Below are 25,140 nucleotides of genomic sequence, written 5' to 3' on the forward strand. Positions count from 1 at the left end.
AAAAAAAAAAAAGGATATTATGTCAACATGTGGATATAACAGGAATGCAGAAGAGATACTGTTAAGGTAGTGATAGCAACTGGCAGACAAACAGATAAAGCAAAAGACATTAAGACAGAAAAAAATGATACCTACTAATGTCCATTTAGGCAGGTTTATTAGCAATGTGCAATTTGAGCAAAGTAGAATTTATGAAAGGGTTTATAAGAAATGAAAAAAAAAACTACTTTATTATTAACTTTAAATAATGGTGGGAAATCCAAAAGATGCTATCCCACCTTCAGATGACTGGTTTATTATGTCATGTTAGCTTTTCTCTATCATTTGCTTTTTTAGAGAACATCATCTTTAGGACTTCCCACCAATACTGTCTCTTTATATAGCCTTTACTTGGAACCACAAAGACAGAAAAACATACCCAGCAAAGTCCCATTGGTAACACTCAGAATCAGAAGACGAAAGAAGAAAGAACCCATCTAACGTCCCTAAAGAAACAGAGCAAATCAAGAAGAGAATCTCTCAGAATGATAAAACAAGTGGTTTTAGGAGCAAAAAGATAAAGAAGTCTTCAATTTCTCTTTAGGTCCTTTAGTTAAAAACAGATAAGTGTGGAATGCTGCTTATACAGTGGCCTCAGTTGCTTTACTTGCTGATTTTTATGAATTGCTGTTTTTTCTTTTATTCTGTGTTAAAGCTCTCTAGGTGGGTAGGTGGGGATGGTAGACATATTTGGAAATAAAGGTAAATCAATGAAGAATTTTTAAAAATACTTGTTAGGATTATTTTTACTAGCTAATTTCAACCTTTTATATTCAAAATGAAAAAAAATATCACTTAAGTATTGGTTCTAAGTTCTGTCTGCCACACTTATATAACCTTCAATAAGTTGTCTGAGTTTCAGTTTCTTTACCTCAAAAATAGGAATGAGAATACTTAAAACTATCTACCTTATACACAAAATTATTGTTATACTCAGATAAAATATGCAAGGCAGTCAGTAGTTATAAAGTATCACATAAAGGTCAGCTATTATATTTCATATTCTTTTGATGGCGAGAACTCATAAAATGAAAGAGATTCAACTGCTCAATTAAATGATTAATGAAAAGATTTTCCTTAAACTTGTATTTGTGGTTCCTTACTTCATTAGAAACAAAAACACATATACCATCATATAAAGTAAACTTCCAAAGACACATATTTGCCAATTACACAAGCAAATTACAAGAATATTTTTAAAGGGAACCAAATGCTACCTAAATAGACAAAGTTACTTTGTTATGCTTATAAGTAAATCAACTAATTCAATCCATACCAAGAATTCAGTCAAACTGCAAAACTATGCCGTAGCACATGTTAAAATCTGTGAATAAGCACATGAAGATGCCGTAACAGAAATAATGTCACTTGAGGAAGGTACATTAAAGGAGAAAGACTTAATGGTAAACTTCACATAATGTTCAAATTGTTAAGTCAATAATTATTCAGACGAAGGCCTACGCTCAATTAGCAAACAAGACCTTTCAACACCACAGGAAAAATAAATTAAATTCATCCCACTTGTTCCCATCTACTAAAAAAAAAAAATCATAGAAATTGAAGAGATTTTAAAAGCATTTCATATTTTGTAAAGTATCTCCATTTGAAACTCTCATTACACCAATAAATTTTAAGCTCAGCAAATGACAAATCTGTAAAATAGCTTTTATTCGCTAATATTCATGTAAAGCGAAAAGGGATTCACAATCAAACAAATGGGTATATCTTTTTTTTTTTAAAGGCAGTTGGGGTTAAGTGACTTGGCCAGGGTCACACAGCTAGTAAGTGTCAAGTGTTTGGTCTGAGGCCGGATTTGAACTCAGGTAGTCCTGACTTCAAGGCCGGTGCTCTATCCACTGCACCACCTAGCTGCCCCATAAGCGGGTATATCTTAAACAAAGGGGAGAACACCATGGTTGAAAAGAATATTACATTCTTGAGAATCCATGGAGTTCTGGTCTTACAGGTACATAGAAAGACGCGTTCTTACGGGAAGAACACAAATGTATAAGCGTTAAAGTCACCATTGTACACCATAACTACTGCTTAGCAAGCGGGTTCAATAAACTGTACTGTCAAATTTGAAGATACACCTAGAACAGTCAGGTTATTGGGGGTGGGGAAGTGGGGAGAGACACTGTACTTCATGCTGGTTCCTGAGGCAAACTAAAAATCAACAATCATAATCAGATACCTCTTCTATTACTTGAATCTAATAAGGCTATCTGCTTTCAACAGCCACCTAAGAAAGATTCCAAGTGACACATTTGTCCCTAGATCAAGACTACAAAGGGCATTTTAAAATTACTTCAAAACACAAACTAGGTAATAAAATAAACTTATTAATTTTAAAAGTTATTAAGCTAGGGATAGGTACTGGACCTGTGATTTCACTATTACATATATGGAAGTGAAGGGTGAGAAAACTTGCTCTACCAAGGAAGATCAGTACCTTCTCTGTGCCTTGAAGTCTTAGAGAGTTACCTAGGCTTCTTAATCTTTTTTCCACTTGAGTTTGTTGGCGCTGAATGGGCACAATGGCATGCACAGTGCAAAGTATGTATGTCACATATTCAGAATCAAGGCGCAGTAAAGTTGCGATGCAACACAGGCATTTGATTTTTAATTAATTTTTGGTTGTTGCACGTTCAGAAACATTTTACTGTTGCCAAATATGGGGTCTTGACCCACAGTTTAAGAAGTTCTGACAGTGGTGTCAAACTCAAACAGAAATGGGACCACTAAACCATTCATAAGGGTCCCTGAGGACTGCATGTTTAAAAATGTAATACTAGCTATATTTTATTGTATTTTTAATGTATCTTCTTAAATATTTCCCAATTACATTTTAAACTGACTCAGGCAGCACTCAGGAGTGTTGAATGTCCAATCAATGTGCAATTATGAAACTGATAACAAAATTAAAGATCACTTATACTATACTTTGAAATGCTTCACTTTTTTCCTTTATACTTTTTGCACCCTAAATATACACTTACACCTGTAATTTAAAAATTGCAATATACGAACCAAAGCAAATAATCCAATTCATAAATCATAAAATGTAGCATAACAAAAGAAATCACCACTTTTTTTATTTATTTATTTTCTTTTTTTTAGTGAGGTAATCGGGGTTAAGTGACTTGCCCAAGGTCACACAGCTAGTATGCGCTAAGTGTTTGGTCTGAGGCTGCATTTGAACTCAGGTCCTCCTGACTTCACAGCTGGTGCTCTATCCATTGCACCACCTAGCTGCCCCAGAAATCACCACTTTTAAAAGTTCTCTTTGAAACATATTATTGACACTAGTTGTGTGATTCCAGGCAAGGCTGTCTGCCTCAGTTCCCTCAACTAGAAAATATGATAATAACAGGCACCTACCTCAGTGTTGTTGTAAGGATCAAATGAGATATTTGCAAAGTGCTTATTAACACAATGCCTAGCACATAGTAGGCAGCATATAAATGCTTATTTTCTCTCCACCTCCTATTTTTTTATTAATTTATTCTGATTTATCAATAATCACCTCCATATACTTTTGAGTTTAAAATATTTCTCCCCCTTCCTCCCCACCACCCTCCCCAAGATGGCGCACAATCTGATATAGGCTATACATTTACAATCATATTAAACATATTTTCACATTAGTGATGTTGTAAATAAAAATTAAAACCAACAGGAAGAACCATCCAAAAAATGAAACAAAACTCAACAGGAGAAAAAAAATAGCAATTCGACTTCCATAGTTCTTTCTTTGGATGTGGATAGCATTTTCCAACACAAGGCCTCTGGAGATGTCTTAGATCCTTGTATTGCCAGGTAGGGTTAAGTTTATCAATATGAGTCATCACACAATGTGGCTGTTATTGTGTACAACGTTCTCTTGGTTCTGCTCACTTCACTCAGCATCAGACCATACAAGTCTTTTCAGGTTTTTCTGAAGTCAGCCTGTTCATCATTTCTTATAGCACAATAGTATTCCATCACATTCACATACCACAACTTGCTCAGCCATTCCCCAATTGATGGGCATCCTCTCAAATTCCAATTCTTTGCCACCACACAAAGAGCTGCTGTGAATATTTTTGTACATGTAGGTCCTTTTCCCATTTATGTGATCTCTTTGCCCACCCCCTATTATTTAAAAACATAAAAACTCCAAACTAGGTGTGACTCATGAGCCCCCAAGCTCTTCTTCTGTTGGCCAACAGTGGTCCCAAGGGAAATGACAAAAAAGGACGTGCTTTCCTCTCCTCACATTGACCTCAAAAATTTAATTTCTGTATCAACTTCTCTCTCATAAGTTTGTCGAAACACTTTCTAAATCTATTTCTTCTGGTAATATTTCTTGGGATAATGAGTCCCACAAACTTGATACACACCTACAGGAAGTAGTATTTCTTTTATTTGCCCTAAACTTGTCTATATCAAGTTTTCAAAGGTACCTCTCCATCTTATTTAGGGATTTGGTAAACAAATCTTTTCACCTTATCCATTTCATTCATTACTTTATAGAATTCAATCATATGATCTTTTCCCGCCAAATTGTCAAATCTGATAGTCTTTTCTACATCCTAATTCTTCTCAACCTATCTATTGTATTTGACACTATTAATCCCTCTGTTCTCCTGAATACTCTCTCCACTTTGTTAACATTCTGTCTGATCACCCCTTACTCTCTTTGGCTGGATTTTCATTCACATCATACCCGCTTAAGTGTAGGGGCTCCCTAAAGGTACATCCTGGTCCCTCCTCTCTTCCAACTTCCCTTTCCTGGTAACTTTATCAAATCACTTGGGTTTAACTATCCTCTCTATGCAGATCTATATATTCATCCTAACGTCTCCTCCAAGCTTCCATCCTATGAATTGCCTATTGGACACTTCCAATTAGATGTTCCAGAGACATCTAAAACTCAATCTGTCTAAAACGGAACTCATCATACTCACCAAACTTGCCCCACCCTCTCCCAAATTTCCCTAGTGTCTAAGGTTCCTAATATCAGCATTATTCTCAACTCACTCTCCTTCACCTCAAGTTGCTAAATCTTGCCATTTCTACCTTTACAACTCTCTCACATCTGACTCCTTCTCTCCACTCACACAGTTACCACATTTAGCTCAGACTCTTGCCAGCTCTCACCTAGATTATTGCAACAACCTCCTAACTGGTCCCCCTGCCTCAAGTCTATGCCAGTCCATTCTATACACTGCTGGCAAAGTAATTTTCATTAGGTATAACCCTAACCAGGCAAAGATGCGACCCTGCTATAGAAATAATTTCAACGTTTTCCCATTGTCTCTAGGACAAAACATAAACTCTTCTGTTTAGCTTTTTAAAATTCTTAAAAGTGGGGGACACTTAGGCAGTGCAGTGGACAGAGCACTGGCCCTGAAGTCAGGAGGACTTGAGTTCAAATCTGGCCTCAGACCAAACACTTGACACTTACTAGCTGTGTGACCCTGGGCAAGTCACTTAACCCCAACTGCCTAAAAAAAAAAATTCTTAAAAGTGTTTGAATACTCTTAACTAAATAGTAATGACAACATATAGTTTTAATACAGTGGCTTAAGGGTTCATTGTTTACTTCAGTCCTAGAGCTATTTTAACAGATGCTAAGGTTGCAAGAAGACTAGGCTCTGGATAAAAGAAAGATTACTAAGTGCTTACTATGTGCCAGGCAGTATTAAAGCACAAGGGATAAAAATAGACAGTCCCTGCTTTCAAGGAGTACACAGTCTAATGGAGAAAGCTAACAAGTAGTGAGGGAAGTGAGGAGAGAGGGGAACCTGCAGTAACATGGTTTGGAAACAGGCTGAAAGGACCTGGTAACCTGGTTCCAGGACAGGAAAGGTGAAGCTCCTCTACCACAGCCCCAGGACCCCAGTCAGTCTCAGTTCCAGTAGGGGGGTGGGGTGAGGGGGTGGGCAGAGGAAGATGGCCAGAGTTCAGGTACATGTTTTAGAAACAATCTGGAAGAGCAGCACTACAGTTGTACTTCTCCAGTTCCACGACATTTCTAAAGGTACTTACATGAACCGAAACAGAACATAGTTTTACAGATAGAAATACTATTACTTTGGGATTCCCTAGCTCACTTCAGGTTTGGCTGAAGTGTCTTTCCCTTCAAGGACCTTTGGTGATTCCTCCAATTGTTAGCTCTACCTCCTTCAATCGCTGGGTATTTATATTCTATTCATCCTGTAGTTTTTAATTTAGTTTTTGCTTTTCTTTATATCTTGGTTCTTTGAACTGGCTTAGCAATGGTGAGGATTTAATGAATACTTGTTGACTATGAAAATGTTATATCTTCCTCCCCACCCCTGCCTCTGCTCTGCTCCAGTCCCTAAAGAAAACTAGAGAGAGGAAAGAGAATTAGCTCTAGTCAACAGACCTGGGTAACCTAGGGCAATTCATTTAACATTCCAGGGCCTCAGTTTCCTCCTCTGCAATATAAGAGAGTTGGGCTAGGATTAGATGGCTCTGAGTCCCTTCCAGCTCTTGGGTTTTGCTCTTCCAAGTCCTATGATTTTAAGCTTCTCGATGGCAGAACTATCTCACTTTTTCATTGCATGCCCAGAGCCTACCATAGTGCCTGGAACAATTAAGTGTTTAATAAGTATGGCAACTTAAAAGCTTAAAACTAATGTTTAGAACAAAAATTGGGGGGAAAAAGACAACCCAGAGGCAGAGCTATATTTTCTACTTTATTAAATTTTTCTTTTTTTTGAAGTTTTTTAAAATATAGCTTATTAAATAGCTGCCATAAAGGTTAATTTTATACCAACTTGGATGTTTTTCTCTGAATTTTACAACTACAGCCATATCCTAAGCCATAAATATCCATCCTAATACTTACTCCAATAAAACATAATTAAAATTATATCTTATCTAAACCTGCCCAAATCATGAATGACAACTTACTATTTGTAAGACTACATAAAGGAAAAAAAGAAGACTTAGCTGTATGGTAATGAGAAGTCTGGAGCAAATTCTGGAGCAAAATTAGTGCTACTTATGGGGTAACTTAATACCCAATTGGAAGCACTTAATAAACATTCCCTATTAAGAGGTTTCCAACTAGCAAAAATCACAATTGTGCTGGGCACTACAACATAATAGTGTACAGAGTAACACAATATAGGGCTAACTCATTGTAAAACTTCACTCATCCTTTTTATATAGATTATGGATTTGCTTAAGTTTGTTGTATATATTATAGGTCAAAGACTGTAGCTTAATACAGTCCCATGTCACACAAAAAAAGAGACTGATTTAACAAGAGAAGGACCTGAGTTTGAGAATACTTCAAAGGATTAAGATGCATCAATTGACATAGTGTACAATTTTTATCCATAAAGCAAAGAAAAGAAAGTAGGATGAAAAATTTTATTTCAAAGCAAATGTTTGTGTCAATTTGTGTGCTTGATCCTTCTAGTATTAATACACATATCAAAACTTACACAAGTGTTGCCACTTTCAAAGAAATCATCTTAGGTTATATAGACTTAAAATAATATCATCATTGTTTTATGCATTTTTGGATCTGCTTTCAGAATCTACCATCCATTATTTTGAATAAGAGGCAACCTAAAATAGTCGATAGAGTAAATGGGCTTGAAGATAGAAAGACCTGATTTCAAATTCCTCCACTGAAAATTACTACCTGAGGCATAGATCAAAATCTTATACCATATACCAAAATAAAATCAAAATGGGTTCATGATTTAGATATAAAGGCTGATACTATAAGCAAAGTGCAAAAGCAGTTTACCTGTCAGATTTATGGAGAACAGAAGAATTTATGACCAAACAAGATAGAAAACATTATGAAATGCAAAACAGGTAATTTTGATTACATTAAATTTAAAAGTTTTTGCACAAACAAAGCCAATGCAATCAAGATTAAGAAGGAAAGCGAAAAGTGGGAAAGAACTTTTACAACCCGTGTCCCTGATAAGGGCCTCATTTCTAAAATATATAGAGAACTAAGTCAAATTTGTAAGAATACAAGTCCTTCCCCAATTGATAAAAGGTCAAAGGACATGAACAGGCAGTTTTCAGATTATGAAATTAAAGCTATCTATAGTCATATGAAAAAATGCTCTAAATCACTACTGATTAGAGAAATGCAAATCAAAACAACTTTGAGGTACCACATCACACCTATCAGATTGGCTAACATGACAAAACAGAAAAATGATAAATGCTGCAGAAGATGTGGGAAAATTGGAACATTAATGCATTGTTGATGGAATTGTGAACTGATCCAACCATTTTGGAGAGCAATTTGGAACTATGCCCAAAGTGCTATAAAAATGTGCATACCCTCTGACCCAGCAATAGCACTTCAAGGGCTGTATCCCAAAGAGATCATTGAAATGGGAAAAGGACCCACATGTACATAAATATTTATAGAAGCTCTTTTTGTGGTGGCAAAGAATTAGAAATTGAAGAGATATCCATCAATCGGGGAAACGGCTGAACAAGTTGTGGTATATGAATGTAATGGAATACTATTGTCCTATAAGAAATGATGAGCAAGCTGACTTCAGAAAAACCCAGAAAGACTTGTATGGACTGATGCTGAGTGAAGTGAACACAAGCAGGACAACACTGTACATAGTAACAGCCACGTTGTGCAATGACTGACTCTGATAGACTTAACCCTTCTCAGCAATGCAAGGATCTAAGACATGTCCAAAAGTCTCATGATGGAAAATGCTATCCACATCCAGAGAAAGAACTATGGAGCTTGAATGCAGATTGAAGCACACTATTTGCTTTTTTTTTTTCCTGTTTTGTTTCTTCTTTCTTGTGGTTCCTCCTATGGGTTCTAATTCTTCTTTACAACATGACTAATGTGAAAATATGTTTAATAGGAATGTATATGTAGAGCCTATATCATTATTGCACACTGTTTTGGGAAAGGAAGCAGGGAGAGAGGGGGAGAAATTTTAAAACTCAGAAGCTTATGGAAGTGATTGTTGAAAATTAAAAATAAATTAATTTAAAGAAAAAAAAGAAAGTTACTAGCTGAATAACCTCAGGCCAAGTCACTTAACTTACTTTACCCTCAGTTTTTTCATCCTCATCCAAAAGTGTGGATAATTGCAATATTTCTATCTCCTAGAGTTGTTGTAAGATTCCAATGAAACAGTGTATATAAGATGGTTTTTAACTTTAAAAATATAACTATATCCTAGATAGTAGCAAATACTTTTCCCTTAAGGATGCACAGATTTGGTTTCATTTTTTAAAAAATGAAAAAGAAAGACTTTCACAATGAAGTTGAATGAATAAACACTGCATAAAATGCCAGACTTTTCCAATATGTTTTGTTGGTTTTACTAATTTTTTGTCTTCATCTTAAAAAAAAAACCTTCTTTGTCATAAAAGATAGCATTCAAGGTAGGGATGGGGAGGAATACAGGGGAAAGTCTAAATTATTAGGGGAAAGATATAAAAAGTCTTAAAAGTTTAGTGAATAAAGCAGGTAAATAATCTGGGTAATACCATTTTAGGTCACAGACAACATCACAAAACAGCATATTGTAAGCCAGAACACAGACTTCTTCACCATGACAATCACTGTGCCAAAAGTTTATTCCTCCTGACACAGAATCTCTCATAATCTTGGCCAAATTTCTGACCAACTGCTTAACCTTGTAGGATGAATTCTCCATACACAATTGCACTGATACAAAAAGAAGAAATCATCTTTTACACTCATGATTCAGTGTTTTATAGGGTCTTGGAGAAGTCAACATTTTCCATTGCAGACTTTTTCGCACTTTACTTCTGAATCATACTAGAAAATAAGTGTTTTATCACTAGTCACTTTTCTTGAAAATCATGTTGTTTGTCCACATGTTAGACCTAAACAAGTATCTTCATGGTTTTACTTCATTACTTCAATTGTATATTCTTTGCAGAAGCGGTTAAGTATCTTCACAATTGTCTATTTAATAATCCACAACTTTCTCACATTGTAACTCTCTCTCTTAATGTGTAATGCTAATCAAAAAGTGGCTTGATAATAGTTCCATCTCACTTTTTAAAAAACAGTGCCTCTCCACACCCTCTCCTAGTCTCAGGCTCAAATGATAAAAGTCATCCAAAAATTGACATTTATTCATCAATCTAAAAGCAATTCATTTTTATGCCAACATGAAATAACACATTTCCAAACAGACCGGCAAACCAGTCTACAACTTGGTCAACAACCACAAGTTGAAACATTTTACAAAATTGTTCCTGATATCAGTACATTCCTGCTACCACAAAGGTGAAAAAAAAGCAGTAATTACTTTGTAGAAACACTTCACAATCCTTACCAACATGATCCCCAAATGGAAAAGATTCCTAATTTCATAAACTTCACTCTAGAATCCAGATGTGCATGGCAAGTCAGTAGAGAAATATTTAATATTTTGCACTAAGATAGGACATGTCTATTGAAGGAAATGATATAAGATTCTTACATTTTTAAAGGTAAAAATTACTAAGAGGAGAATTATTAAAGATAGCTTCTCATTTGACTTTGAGTGGAATTACAGAAGAATGAGACCAAGTTATCACCTTGTTCCTTTATGTTAGGGGTAGTGAAGCAAAAAATACTGGAATAAAAATCAGGTAACATAGGGTTTCTTTTGATTCTGTCTGATTCTAGGTAAGTCACCTCACCTCTTTGACCTGTCTCCTTACCTAAGAGAGATGTGAGATGATAGTACATAATCTCTAAAGCCCCTGCAGATAATGGCTATGATCCAGCAGGCATATACAAAACCAAAATTTATGCATACCCACATGGAGCTCCCAGAAGAAAGTGCAGGGTCAGAAAGACTAAGGAATGAGAAAAGAAAAATGCTTCAAATACTGACTTCCATAATCAGTAACATCTCTGGAATGTACACTAAAGAGAACTATTGCTTTAGCTCCCTTCCTTTATTCTTTATTTAAAAAAAAAAAGTCATATTCATAGGTGGAGAGAGATCATTTCCAGTTCTTTCCTCCCTTCTCTTATTGAGTGAAAAGTATGTGCATTCTGGAAGCCTCCAGAGTATTTTTGTCAATACTTAGCTAAATGCAATACTTGGAGTAACCAATTCTTGCCTCAACAAAGTATATATCCTAAGGGAATAGAAAGCCTTCTACTTAAGACCCCACTACTGCCCAATATACCCCAAAAAACTTGTAGGGTTTTTTTGACAAGTAAATCAGTCAGCTTGATGTAGTAGCCAGAAAACTAGTCTTGAAATCAGAAAGACCTGAGTTCAAGTGCCACATGTGATTCACACCAGTATGTGACCCTAGGTAAGTCACAACTTCTCAGTGCTCCAGACAACTTTTGGAGTTTAAGGTGCTGATCTAAATTAAATTAGTTCATCCCTAAACCAATCTTCTGACTTCCCATTACTAATTGCCAATGATCTTGTAAGTTCCTGTGGCTAGTTTAAAAAAAAAAAAAGCAGCAGCTACCATCACCTTCTACAAGTTAGTAGATGGTCTTCATGGAGTTCTTAACAGAAGAATTCTCACCCTGTAGCCAACTTCACATCTCTGACAGACGCTGCCACCTGTCCATGCCTATACTCATATTCAACGCCTTTCCAGCTTGGCAGAAATTGTCAGCTTGTGGTCTGCTGCCTGGCATGGACTTTGAGAACCCAGGGTCACCTCCAAGATGAGACAGCAGAGTAGGATTTTAGTGATCTGAATCTATCGAGGGAATGACCACACTGATGAAATAACAAATCCTTGAAATACTGATGCACTGAATAATACTGATGCATTGAATAATAATAAATAGCTGACACTTCCATAAATCTTTAAAGTTTACAAAGCCCCTTACAACAACCCAACAAGATAGGCACACCAGTTCTTTTCTTCACTTTACAAACAAGAAAACTAAGGTTCAGAAAGGTAATTTGTCCATGGTCACACAACTAGTACCTGCTAGAGGCAGGATTCCAACCCAAACTTCTCTGGCCTCAGCATACTTTCCACCATTCCACACTAACCCTGAATTTTTTATTCAACAGATGTCACTCTATACTACCCTCAATTATTTTTTCCAAAAACTCTTTTAACCTAGATCAATGTTGTTCTAATTCCGCTAAAAATAGTTTCAAGAAAAAAATCTGAGTACAAACAAGCTTAAATTCACGTAATAGTTAAGTACAATGAACATAAAAAAAAAACCTGAAGAACATAATCTAGAACTTCTATATTTCTTCAGTCTACTGTTATTCACTTTCTCAGGCTTGTCATCACTCTGACACTAGTTAGTATAGTATGTCTTTTTATATATCTGCAAGTCTGTTTTTAATAGACTGAAAAACCATTTAATATCACACAAAATTTATATTCAAAGATGCTGGTAAAGAACAGAAAAGTGACGAATAAAAGACCTAACTTGGTGGTTTTATGTGAATTACATATATTTACTCTAAATATTTTCACTATTTTCAAATACAGAGTTAATATCGAAAAAGTAGTTTCAATTCTTCCAAATAAAAGGGATTCTCTGCCTTATTTGAGCACTCTGGAACTTCTACAATAGAGACAGTTCTAGATAATCTTACTCTATCCTTATTACTCCATCTACCAAGTAACCAACCCTCCAAATTTCACTATTATTACTATACTTAGAAAATGAACAAAACATGGTCAATTGATTAAATAAAAATCTGCAATCTACCTCTTAAAATTCGTATTTATGCCTTAAGCTCTGAAAATTCGACTTTTTAGACAATACTGCAAACCTTCCAACTGTGTGCAAAATTTCAAGCTTAAATCAAGTAAAATGAGTATAGCTAAGTGTATATGGTGGTCAGTATCCATTTTATATCTCAAAATGGCAATGAACTGGCAAAAATTAAATATTGTTCAAAAGCAGTAATCAATAGATATGTGCTTATGTGCATGTCATCCAACATACAATACATCACATGTTCTGCTATAAGGTTTCACAAATGAAATTAAAAACCAATTTGTCTATTCTAATCCATACCTTCTTAAAAGCAGACTAAGGTGTTATTTAACCTTTAATGAAAATAAACATGTAATATTGTGAATCTAAAGATATTTTAGGTAAAGGCAAACCTAAGTTGTAGAATACATTATTTAACACTATTCTTCAAAATAGAAGATAACATTGACACATTTCCATGAGGACATAAGAACATATCTGAAAGTATTGCATTAAGAGAAACAACATAGTAAAAAAAACAAAAACAAAACAAAACACTGGCTTTAAGACCAAGGAGTCCTGGGTTTGAATCTTACCTAATATGACCCTGGATAAAGTATTGACATATCAGAACCTCAGCTCCCTCATCTATAAAACAGAGAGTTGCTTAGAAAGTACTTTCTAAACCTTAATGTAAAACATAAATGTACCCTTTTTTATTATGGAATTATTAAAAAGGGCATATATTTTGAAGTATTCTTTCAGTAGTACCAACAGATCCTCAGAATGTTGATATTCTTTAACCCATCACTAGTGTTCCTTCTTACCAATAACATGCCAGGATCCAAGTAAGATCTGACCCAAGGAACAGATGTAAATAAGCTAACTGGTGCAGGAAGGAACCAAATCACATCTTGTTACCCTTATTTCTCTGACCAACTGAGCTAACTAGCTACACCTGGAAATGGAACACATTTGGCACAAATTTAATGCCAATTATTTCCTACACAAACAAGCAATGATTTTAAGGGCAAGGATGGGTGTGTAAAATGTCCATACACCTACATAACATGCCTAACGTATCGATAATCAAGAAACTATGATTATGATGATAAAAAATAAATTATGAATAAAATGAGACTATAGCTTAATTTAGTTCATATCACTGTCCAGGTAAAGTGGGGTTCACAGACTAAATTAAGTATTTCTCAATCACTAGAATTTTAGTATGTGTTAAAAATTGTTTAAACTCAGTTTACATTTTTGACAACATCCAGGGTGACTTTTTTTTCTCTAGGAGCACATCAAAGCTAAATTTAAGGAAACCTAGGATGCCAACTATATATATCTAAACACGAGTTTCTTAAACAATTTGTGCCAAGTTGTGCCATAAACACCACTAATTCTTTCAAACAAATCAGAAGATACTTTCCCAGAACTAGAGAGGCATACTTTCCTTTCTCCTCCCGTTTTGGAGACAATTATACTTTGATAATGTTTTCACCATCCTGACAAGGATACCAGTCAATTCTGAAACGTGAGGTGAAGAGACACTTTTAAAAGAAAATGTTTTTGCATCCTAGGGGACAAACATGAGTAAAGACACTTTACTGTAACCACCATAAGTCAAAGTACAAAGAGTAAGAAAACTACTTCACCGTCAAAGCTTTAAAAGGAAAAGAATAAATGGAGATGGGATTAATGTCATCAGAGCGCTTTAAAGTCTGGTTACAGTCCAGTCCCAAACAAGTCTCTGGGACTTGGAACACCTCAAAGGCTTACTCTGTGCTGCAGGCCTTGCTTTTTCCACCACCAGCTCAAATTACTTTTCGTTTCAACCCTAAAACTACTTAAAATCATTCGCCTAAAGAAACAGCAGCTGGGATCTCTTCTTTTGTCCCACGGTTTATATACCGAGGCCCTGACAGACTCAATGGGATCCAACCACCAAAACGTAGTCACCACGTACATCCTTGCGGTCGTAACTGCAGATCCACATCCCAAAACCAAACTAAAACCGGGGGAGGGGAAAAAAAAAGATGCCAGCATCCTCTCTCACTAAGATAGTATTCTAACTTTTCCTTAAATGCCTCAAGGGGGGCAGAAAACTGGGAGGCGAAAGACCGGATGGGAGATAAGGGCAGACACCGCCCCCAAAAAATTCAAAGAGCAACTTCGGCTGGGGCTGGGCTGGGCTGGGGAGTCCCGGAAACAAAGGCCACGGCGCCCGAAGGGAGAGCCGGGGGGGGGGTGTCAGGGGCGGAAGGCCCCTGGAGTCCCTGGCCGAGGCTTACCCACCTATGGTGGAGATAAAGGTGGTGTTGAAGGCATCGTCCGAGAAGCGAAAGAGGACGCAGGTCTTTCCCACTCCCGAGTCCCCGATCAGGAGCAGCTTGAAAAGCAGGTCATACGTCTTCTTCGCCATCGGGAGGAGCAGCAGCTCCGGCTCTCGCCGCCGGCGGCCCCGCGGGATCGATCTCTACTCTCACCCCCACGGGCTCCTTCCTCACTTGGGTTCCGGGCTACTCGTCCCCGGCAGGCGCGGGGCAGGGTGGGGGGGAAGGGGCGCGCTCGAGGGAGGGGCTCCAGGGGCGGAGACGACGGCCGAGCGCCCTGGCACGGGAGGCTCCGACGGGCGGCTCGCTCCGGCGCCTCCGGGGGGCAGCAGCGGCGGCTCTGCGGCCTCTCCCGTTCGCCTGACTCGGTTCCGGGGAGTCGGTCGGGACAAAATGGCTTCCCCTCCCCCCTCAGGGCTGTTCGGCCGGGACGCTCCCACGACGGGCAGGCGGGCTTGGAGCGTGGGTGGGCGAGCGGGAGGAAGAGGAGTCTCTGCTGGCGCGGGGCGGCAGCTGCGGGGCGATTGCTAGCGAGAACGCGACGGCGACAGGGGACCCCAGAGCTAGCAGCCCTCAGCTACATAGCCACAGGAAGCTGAACCGCCCTGGCCCAAACCACCTTTTTCCCCGTGCCCTCTCACGCCAGCGTACCCGCGTACGCACGCACGCACCAGCGTAAGCTTGCCCCTCCTCCTCTGCGCACCCGGGGCGCAGTCTAAAGCCCGAGAAGTCGGGAAGTCTGGCGCGCCTATCTAAAATGCCCCGACCTGGCAAGAGGGTGCGCGCATGCGCTCCTTCGCTGGCTTCTGATTGGTGGGGAGAAAAAAGGCAGGCCGAGGTTTAGGCGTGCCGGAGTGGGTGGAGTCGCCCGATGGGAACTGGGCAAGCGCAGTTGTTCCCGCTAGCCATCCTTCCCCTCCCCCTGGACCCTCCTATTAGAGCAAGAGCTGTAGAAAAGAGAGATGAGCAGGACTTAGGAAGGCTTGACCCAGGCGGCCCGGGCGTAGCGCCCGCACAGTCGAGCCTTTGTGTGCCAAATAAACACGCGAGAACTCAGGACTCTCTCATCCCCACGAATAGTCCATTCGGCGTCGGCGTCCACGGCGCGCAAGGCACGCTCACTTAATTGATTGCGAGCTTTTGCTAAACTCCGGGGCAGCCCCGGAGCGCACTGAACGGCCGGGGCGGTTGGGGAAGGAACGAGATCCCGCCCCGGCCCCGAGTTTGCTTTAGGTAAAAGGGAGCTGGAATATGAAAGTGAAAAACTGGCCACGCTGGTTCAGGAAGAGATGATGTCATCTGCCCGTCTGCTTGTCAGGGCGAGGAAAGGAGGACAGAGGGCCGCCAGCCCGGCGCTGGAGGGGAGGGGCGTCCGCGGCCCACAGCCGCCTATGGGGGGAGGGGGGCGGGGACCTCCGCCCCCACCTCCCACTCTCCCCCTCTCCCCCTCCAGCCGCCGCATTCCTAGAGAGCCAGTGGCCCCGCAGACCTCCCCACGGCCCGGGGGGCGGAGCCGGCCCTACGGCTGCCCACGCCCTCGCTCTCGTCTATCTTTCTTCCTACGTACCTCTTTCATTCCTTTTTAACCCTCTCGTTTACACCCTGTTTATGAAGCACCTACTGTGTGTCGGTCGGGCTCCATGCCCAGCCCTAGAGGAGACTCAAAGACAAGGCGTTGGCGTCTCTTGCCCTCTTCTTTCTTGTTTCACGTTTAGCACATAGCGCTTAACTAATGCTTTTTCATTCATGCCTTCATCTCACAGCCCTTCCCTTAATTTTTTTTTCTCTGCAGCCGAGGTCTTAATTCATTCTTCATACCTCCATATTTGACCTCCGCCCCTCACCTCTCCTGACACCTGAACTCATAGCTGCCTCCCCATCCTGTCCACACACACTTTACTTCTTACAATAAAAAAAAAAAATCGCCAATGGCTCTGTATGGACCTTCTCAGCCCTTGCTTCATTGTATCCTAGGTACACCCAAGATGAGCCAGAGAAGTGAGTGGTTTGAATGGGGCCAGGAAGCTGGGGAACGGACCCGTTCAGCATGATATAGGAGGAACTGTGAAATATTGGGGAAGAAACAAAACGGGAGTTGATGAAGCAAGCTTAATATTCTGAATAGAATCTGTTATCTAGTTAGTAGTCGACTGAAGTTAATAGTTCTGGCAACCTTGGTAATAGGATTATTATTCTCTTTTCCTCTTCTGACTCCTCTCACTTACCATCCCCAACTCTCATTCACCTTCCAGCTCTAATTTTGACAATACTAGTCAAATTTCCCCCTATTAGAAAGTAAACTCCTTAAGGACTGGAACTATCTTACTTGCTTTTATCTGCATCCCCATTTCTTAAGTTCAGTGCCTTGAAAATAGTAATATTTAATAAAAGATCTACTTCATTCTGGAAGAGTCCCATCCTTCTCTACCCATCTCTCCCTTCTATTCTTCTCATCTCAAATTCCTGTTCTTCCTCCATTCTTCTATAGCCTTCTTTGATTCAATCCTACTTCACTTTAGAGTTTATGCGTATCAACATGATAATTTTCTCATTCACTCAGCCACCATCCAGTTTAAATGCCTACTGTGTGCAAGGGATCAACCTATTCAGTGCCTCATGGCATAGAAATGACCCTAAATTCTGTAAGACTGTGCCAGCAGAGCACAAGCCCTGACAGATCTTACTAGGCTGGAAAGACTTTAAATACAGGCCCAGCAACTGAAGGTGTATACTCCAAGGACCAGTAACTTAGGAGAGGCTACTTATCAGGTTGCTGCCTGGAGGATGATGAATTTTTTTAGCTATAGCAACCCTGAAAGAATCTTAAAAGGTTGAGAAATCATATATTTTCACCTTGGGGAAATCACTAATCCTTGAAGTATGCTCATGACAAGTCTTGTCAACTTTACTTCCAACCGTATCACAGCATTTTCTCCATTCACAAGGCCACCACCCTATTTCATTTCCTCATCACCTAACAGCCAGGCTATTTTAATAGCCTCCAAATTGATCTCCTTGATTCACTCAATTCAATTCAATAAGCACCTACTATGTGCCAACCACAGTACTAGGCTGAGACTATACAGACAAAAATGAGACGGTCCTTTCCCTCAAGGAGCTTATATTTTATAATAGAGTAAGACATGAACATAGATAAATAAATATAAGATATATAAAAAGTATTTTCTGAAAGGGCAAACTAATAACTGGGGCAGCTAGGAGATGCAGTGGATAGAGCACCAGACCTGGAGTCAGGAGGACTTCTGAACTGAGTTCAGATCCAACCTCAGACACTTACTAGCTGTGTAACCTTGGACAAGTCACTTAACCTCTATTTGCTTCAGTTTCCTCAGCTGAAAAATGAGGATAATAATCCAATCTACCTCAGGTTTGTTTTGAGATTCAAATCAGATAATACTTGTAAAATGCTTAGAGCAATGCCTGGCACATAGATCATGCTATATAAATGTTGGCTATTATTATTATTAAATTAAGGAATCAGTAAAGGCTTCATGTAGGAAGTGGCCCTTGAACCTCGAAGCTAGAAATTCCAAGAGGTAGAGGCAAAGAGAAAGAACAGTCTAGGCATGGAGAATAGCCTATGCAAGGCATTGAGATAGCACATGGAATGTTTTGTAGGTGTGTTTAGCATATAGAATGCACGAAGTGGGATAACATGTTATTAGCCTATAAAGTTATGCAGGAGGCAAATTGTGAAAAACTTTGAATGCAAAGTAGAGGAGTTTAGATTTCATCGTTGAGACAATAGGGAGCCACTGGAATTTCTTGAACAAGGGAGTGACATGGTCAAAACTATGCTTTAGGAATATCATTTTGACAGCTGAATGATGGTGGATTGGAGAAGGGAAACCTGAGGTGAGGAGATTAGGTAAAAGGCTATTGTAATAGACTAGGTGAGAGGTGGTGAGGGTCTGAACTAGGGTGGTTGTAGCATGAGTAGACAGATGAGAAAGATGGATACAAAATATGGGGAGGCAGAATGAACCAAAATTGGCAACTTGGAGATATAGGAGAATGAAGGTGAGGTGTCAGTGACTCCTTATTAAGCGCTTAATTATGGCATAGATGAGAATGCAAAGACAAAATTGAAATAACTTCTGCCCTGCAGGAGATTCTAGGGCAAGGGTTCCCAACTTGGGGTACTGCATACTTGAGAAACTTGCCAAAGGTATTCAGGGCATATTTTAAATAATGATATTCTATTGAAATATTCCAAAAAGTAATAATGTTAGTTAAAATATATATATATATACATACATATATTATGGATTAGAGAGAGAAGGTGAGAATAGAGTAGGAGATGGAGGGAGTTTTATAGTGCGTCTCAGAAATTTGAAACAGTTGAAGGAATAATTCCTACTGACCAAAACCAAATGAATGAGCTTTGGATATGAAATCCTTTTCATACTGAGCTAAAAAAGAAATAGTTACAATGACCCAGTAAAAGGTGAACTAATTTATCTCTGAATAATCTGAAACTCAAAATTGATTTTTAGTCCATAAAAGTTACAGAGGGGCAGCTAGGTGGCGCAGTGGATAGAGTACCGGCCCTGAAGTCAGGAGGACCTGAGTTCAAATCCGGCCTCAGACCAAACACTTGACACTAGCTGTGTGACCTTGGGCAAGTCACTTAACCCCAATTGCCTAAAAAAAAAAAAAAAAAGTTACAGAACTTTTGGTTTATTCTTGGTGTATCCCATTCTTGGTAAACATTCTCGTAAGGCTTTAATTCTGTGTATGATAACTTGTCTCTGTGACTCAGAATTCTAAATCCTGTTCTTGATTAAATCCAAAACAAGAAACAAACTGTAGGGTATATGTGATATGTAGATATCTTTTCAAAACTATATTGATAATAAAACTGTTCATTGACAAGAAACACAATCAGGAGTCTCACTTATTTGTGTTCTGATAAACATTAAACAACTTTATGGTACTAAAATGCTATGTATTGAATAAATTTTTTTTATAAAAGTGAATTTAATTTGTTATAATCTTATTTCTTACTTGCATAGGCATGATAAACTCTAGAATTAATTTCCTTTCATCTTTAATAGGGAGTACAACCACCTCACACCTATCAGATTGGCTAATACGACAAAAAAAAAAGAAAATTATAAATATTGGAGAAGATGTAGGAAAATTAGAACACTAATGCACTGTTGGCAGAGTTGTCAACTGATCCAACCATTCTAGAGAGCAATTTGGAACTATGTCCAAAGGGCTATAAAGCTCTGCATACCTTTTGACCCAGCAATACCACTACTAGGTCTGTATCCCAAAGAGATCTTAAAAAAATGGAAAGGACCCACATGTACAAAAATATTTATAGCACCTCTTTTTGTGGTGGCAAAGAATTGGAAATGGAGGGGATACCCATCAATTGGGGAATGAACAAGTTGTGGTATATGAATGGAATGGAATACTATTGTTCTGTAAGAAATGATGAGCAGGCAGACTTCAGAAAAACCTGGAAAGACTTACATGAACTGATGCTGAGTGAAGTAAGTAGAACCAGGAGAACATTGTTCACAGTAATAGCAACACTGTGCAATGACCAACTCTGATAGATTTAGTTCTTCTCGGCAACACAATGTTCTAAGATAATTCCAAAAAACTCAAAATGGAATATGCTATCCACATCCACAGAATGAACTATGGAGTCTGAAGGCAGAGCAAAGCACACTATTTTCTCTTTTTTTTTCTTTCTCGTGGTTTTTCCCTTTTGTTCTGATTCTTCTTTCATAACATGACTAATGTGGAAATATGTTTAATATGATTGTGTATGTATAACCTATGTCAGGTTGCATGCTGTCTTGAGAAAGGGGGAAGGGAGGGAGGGAGTAAAAAATTTGGAACTCAAAATCTTAAAAAAGTGAGTGTTGAAAACTATCTGTACATGAAATTGGAAAAAATAAAACACTATTAAGGGGAAAAATAGGGAGTACAAGAATGTTTACTGAAAGCAAAGGAGGTATATAAGGACCAAAAAAGGTTGAAAAACCCTGTCCTAGGGTAAAAGTAATCTAGCAAGGGAACATAATATCCATGTAGATATGTACAAAATAATTAGGGGAATGGTGTAGGCATTAGTAGTTGAGGGGAACAAGAAAGGCTTCAAGTAGAAAGTAATGCTTGAGAAAGTAGACTCAGTTCTGACTGGGCTACATCCTTCTTAAAGGGAACTAGGGATTCTGAGAGGTAGAATTGAGAAAGGAAGGAATTCCAGGCATGGGAAACAGTCAGTGCAAAAATACAGAAATGGAAGATAGAGTGCTTTGTGTGACCAACTGTAAGAAAGTAATTTCAGTTGATCTCCACTTCAATTTACTTGAAGTGGAGAAATGTATAATAATTCTGGAAAAGTAGCAGGGAACCACATTATAAATGCCTTTACATGTCAAACCAAGGAGTATATATTTGATCCTAGAGGTAACTGAGAACCATAGGAATTTAGTGAGTAAGGGGAATGACTTGCTCATATGATCCTATCTGTCCTTGAGGAAAATACCTTTGGCAGATATGTGGAAGATAGATGTCAGTGGGGAGAGATTGGAGGCCAGGAAACCATTGCAATAATCCGAGAGAGGTAATAAAGGCCTGAATTAGGTTGGTAGCCATGTGAATAGACAGAAGGATACTCATTCCAGAGATATAATAGAAATAACAAGATTTGAAGGATACTCATTCAAAAGATACAATAGAAATAACAAGATTTGGCAACTGATTGGTATGTGAGATGAAGAGAAGTAGTGGAGAAAGATGCTAAGGTTATAAACCTGGGTAACTGGAAGGATGATGAGATAACCCTCCATAGAAATAGCAACATTCTGAAGCAGGATGGATTGGGGCGGCAGCAAAGATGAAGATGTGTGTTTTGTGTATATTGACTTTGAAATGCCTGTGGGATATCCAGTTTGAAATTTCAAATAGGCAGTGGAAATTGCATGACTAAAATGGGTCTTGCTATATAGATCTGACTCATCTGTATGAAGATAATTGAAAATTAAAATCCAACCATTTTGGAGAGCATTTTGGAACTATGCCCAAAGGGCTATAAAAATGTGCATATCCTTTGACCCAGCAGTAGCACTTCTAGGGCTGTATCCCAAAGAGATCATACAAATGGGAAAAGGACCCACATGTACAAAAATATTTATAGCAGCTCTTTTTATGGTGGCAAAGAATTGGAAATTGAGGGGATGCCCATCAATTAGGGAATGGCTGAACAAGTTGTGGTATATGAATGTAATGGAATATTATTGTGCTATAAGAAATGATGAACAGTCTGACTTTAGAAAAACCTGGAAAGACTTGTATGCTCTGATACTGAGTGAAGTGAGCAGAACCAGGAGAACGTTGTACACAGTAACAGCCACGTTGTGCTATGACTAATATTGATAGACTTAACCCTTCTCAGCAATACAAGGATCTAAGACATCTCCAAAGGCCTCATGATGGAAAATGCTATCCACATCCAAAGAAAGAACTATGGAGTTTGAATGCAGATTGAAGCATACTATTTGCTATTTTTTTCTTCTGTTGTGTTTTCTTTCCTCTTTCTGGTGGTTCCTCCTATTAGTTCTAATTCTTACTTACAACATCACTAATGTGAAAATATGTTTAATAGAAATGTGTATGTATAGCCCATATCAGATTGCACACTCTCTTGGGAAGGGAGGTGGGGAGGGAGGGAGAGAAAAACTAAAACTCAAAAGCTTATGGAAGTGATTGTTGATAATTCAAAATAAATTAATTTTTAAAAAAGCTTTTGGAATTTAAGTAATATTTGGAGAGATACATTATTTCCCATCTAGTAGTCAGAATTTGTATGTTTAAGGGAATGGGAACATAATTATGTTTTGTTTATATTTCTTGGGAAATAAAATAATAATATAGATTCTTTGTTATTTTAAGAAAAAAAAGAGAAAATTAAATCCATGGTCACTGAGGAGATTACCAAGAATTACCAAGAGAAAAAAAGGCCAAAGATGGAACCTTTGGGGAGACTTTAAGTTCGTATACGTGACATGGATGACAAATCAGCAAAAGAGACTGGGGAACAAGAGAGAACAATGTCTTGAAAGACAGAATAGGAAAGAGTGGTCAGTGACACTGGTCAACACTGTCAAATGCTGTAGCATCTCTTTAGAGATAAGAAGAATGAGGACTGAGAAAAAGCCATCAGGTTTGGCAATTAAACAGTCATGAGAGAGGAAGCATGACATTGTATAGAGAACTCAACTAGAAGTCAGAATGACCTGGTTTAAGTTCAAACTGACGCATACATACTGGCTGTGTTACTCAAGGCAATCCCTCAGTATCTCTGTTAATTAGCCAGGACTATAAATTGCAGAAAGGGATTTGATCTGCACTGAGGAAGGGTCTTTCCTCACCAGGGAGCTCCATACAAAGATGAAAACTCAGGTCTGGAAGTCAGGGCAGGGGGAGAAGTAGAAGGCAAGATAAGAGCGTGGGGGAGGTAGATGTGGAAAGATTAACTAGAAAAGTGAAAGTTCGGAATAGCCTCAGGGGAATGAGTTAGAGAATTAATTTGTTGTTCAGTTCTTCAGAACGCTATGGACCATATTATGTCAATACTGTCCATGGGGTTTTCTTGGCAAAGATAGTGGAATGGTTTGCCGTTTCCTTCTCCAGCGGATTAAGGCAAATAGAGGTTAAGTGACTTGCTCAGAGTTACACAGCTAGTGAATGTCTGAGGCTGGATTTGAACTCAGGTCTTCCTGACACCAGGTCCAGCACTCTGTCCACTGAGCCACCTAGCTGCCTCCAGAAAATCAACCAGGAGAGTAAAAGGATCTCTTTGCCGCTGTAAGAGCTCAGTGGAGATTAGATAATGTAAATTTGTAGTAGACTCAGTTTGTTTGGTTACAAGACTCCATCTAGCTCCTTTCAGCAGCACCTAAGTAGAAGTAGAGCCAGGGTGGTTGGAGTTTTGCACAATTGGAGTTCCATGCCTGGAATGCTCTTCCTCCTCCCCTCTGCCTACTGACCTCCCTGCTCCTTTAAGTCCCGACCAAAATCTCACCTTTTACAGGATGCCTTCCCCAACCCCTCTTAATTCTCGTGCTTTCACTCTGTAAATCATTTATTTATTCTGTCTATAGCTTGTTTTGTATATATTTGTTTGCATTTTGTCTCCTCCATTAAATTGTAAGCTCCATGAGGGCAGAGTATGTCTTTTGCCTCTTTTTGTATCCCCAGCACTTAGCACAATGTCTGGCACATAATAGGTAGTCAATAAATGTTTATTGAATTAAATTAAGTTTGGCAACACATAAGCAGCAAGGGATTCAAGGGAGCTGAGCTGATTAACTATGGGGTTGAGGGGAAGGGAAGAGAGTGAAGCCGGAGCAGGGATGATGACCTGACAAAGTAGTGAGGAATATAAAGATTGGAGATCAAAGTGAGAATGGAGAAAAGTTATAGGAGGCATCCCAAGAGAAGGAAAGGTTTTGATTAAAGAAGCAAATTTGAGAGTTTTTGCATATGGAAGGAGAACAATTGTGGATAAAAATCAGATCAAGAGTGTGACCATTCCTGTGTATATATAGTTGAGAAAGAATAGAAGAATAGGTCACAGGAATTGAGATTGGGAAAGTTGGAGCTTGGGTGTTTGAGGCAACATCAACACGTATGTTGAAATCACTCCAGAATCATGGTAGGAGTTGGGGGGGGGGGGAGTAATCTATGAGCCAAACTCCTTGAGAAAGGAGGGAAATGAACTAGGAGCTAGTGGATAAAAACCACCTCAAAAGAGACTAAATTTCAAGGAGACTGTTGTTTCACTTCATCACTCCATGCTGTCAAGATTATTTTGAGCCCTGATTTTGTTAGACATAGGGTAAAAGTTGAAAGCCTGAAACTGAGGCTGTTAGGGCAGGGTGGATTGGTTTCAGTTCAGAGCTAGATTGTTACTAGGGAGATGCGTGTGTGTGTGTGTGTGTGTGTGTGTGTGTGTGTGTGTGTGTCTGTGCTGAAGCATGACTTGTGATGGGAGAAATTTAACTTATTGACTGAATCAGGATC

The 25,140-nt window shown here is 38.8% G+C and overlaps 1 protein-coding gene across 1 annotated transcript in view; it reads right to left on the reverse strand.

The window, feature by feature from the left end:
• Nucleotides 1–15,256, reverse strand: part of RAB10 (RAB10, member RAS oncogene family) — a 54,090-nt gene extending 38,834 nt beyond the window's left edge. Inside the window, exon 1 of the mRNA XM_027850412.1 lies at nucleotides 15,032–15,256. Within this exon, the coding sequence (XP_027706213.1) occupies nucleotides 15,032–15,158 (127 nt within the window). The 5' untranslated portion in view covers nucleotides 15,159–15,256. The remainder of the gene's footprint in view (nucleotides 1–15,031) is intronic.
• Nucleotides 15,257–25,140: the final 9,884 nt, after the last annotated feature.

This window comes from Vombatus ursinus, unplaced genomic scaffold, assembly GCF_900497805.2.
Source record: "Vombatus ursinus unplaced genomic scaffold, bare-nosed wombat genome assembly UNPS02009062.1, whole genome shotgun sequence".
NCBI classification, from domain to species: Eukaryota; Metazoa; Chordata; class Mammalia; order Diprotodontia; family Vombatidae; genus Vombatus; species Vombatus ursinus.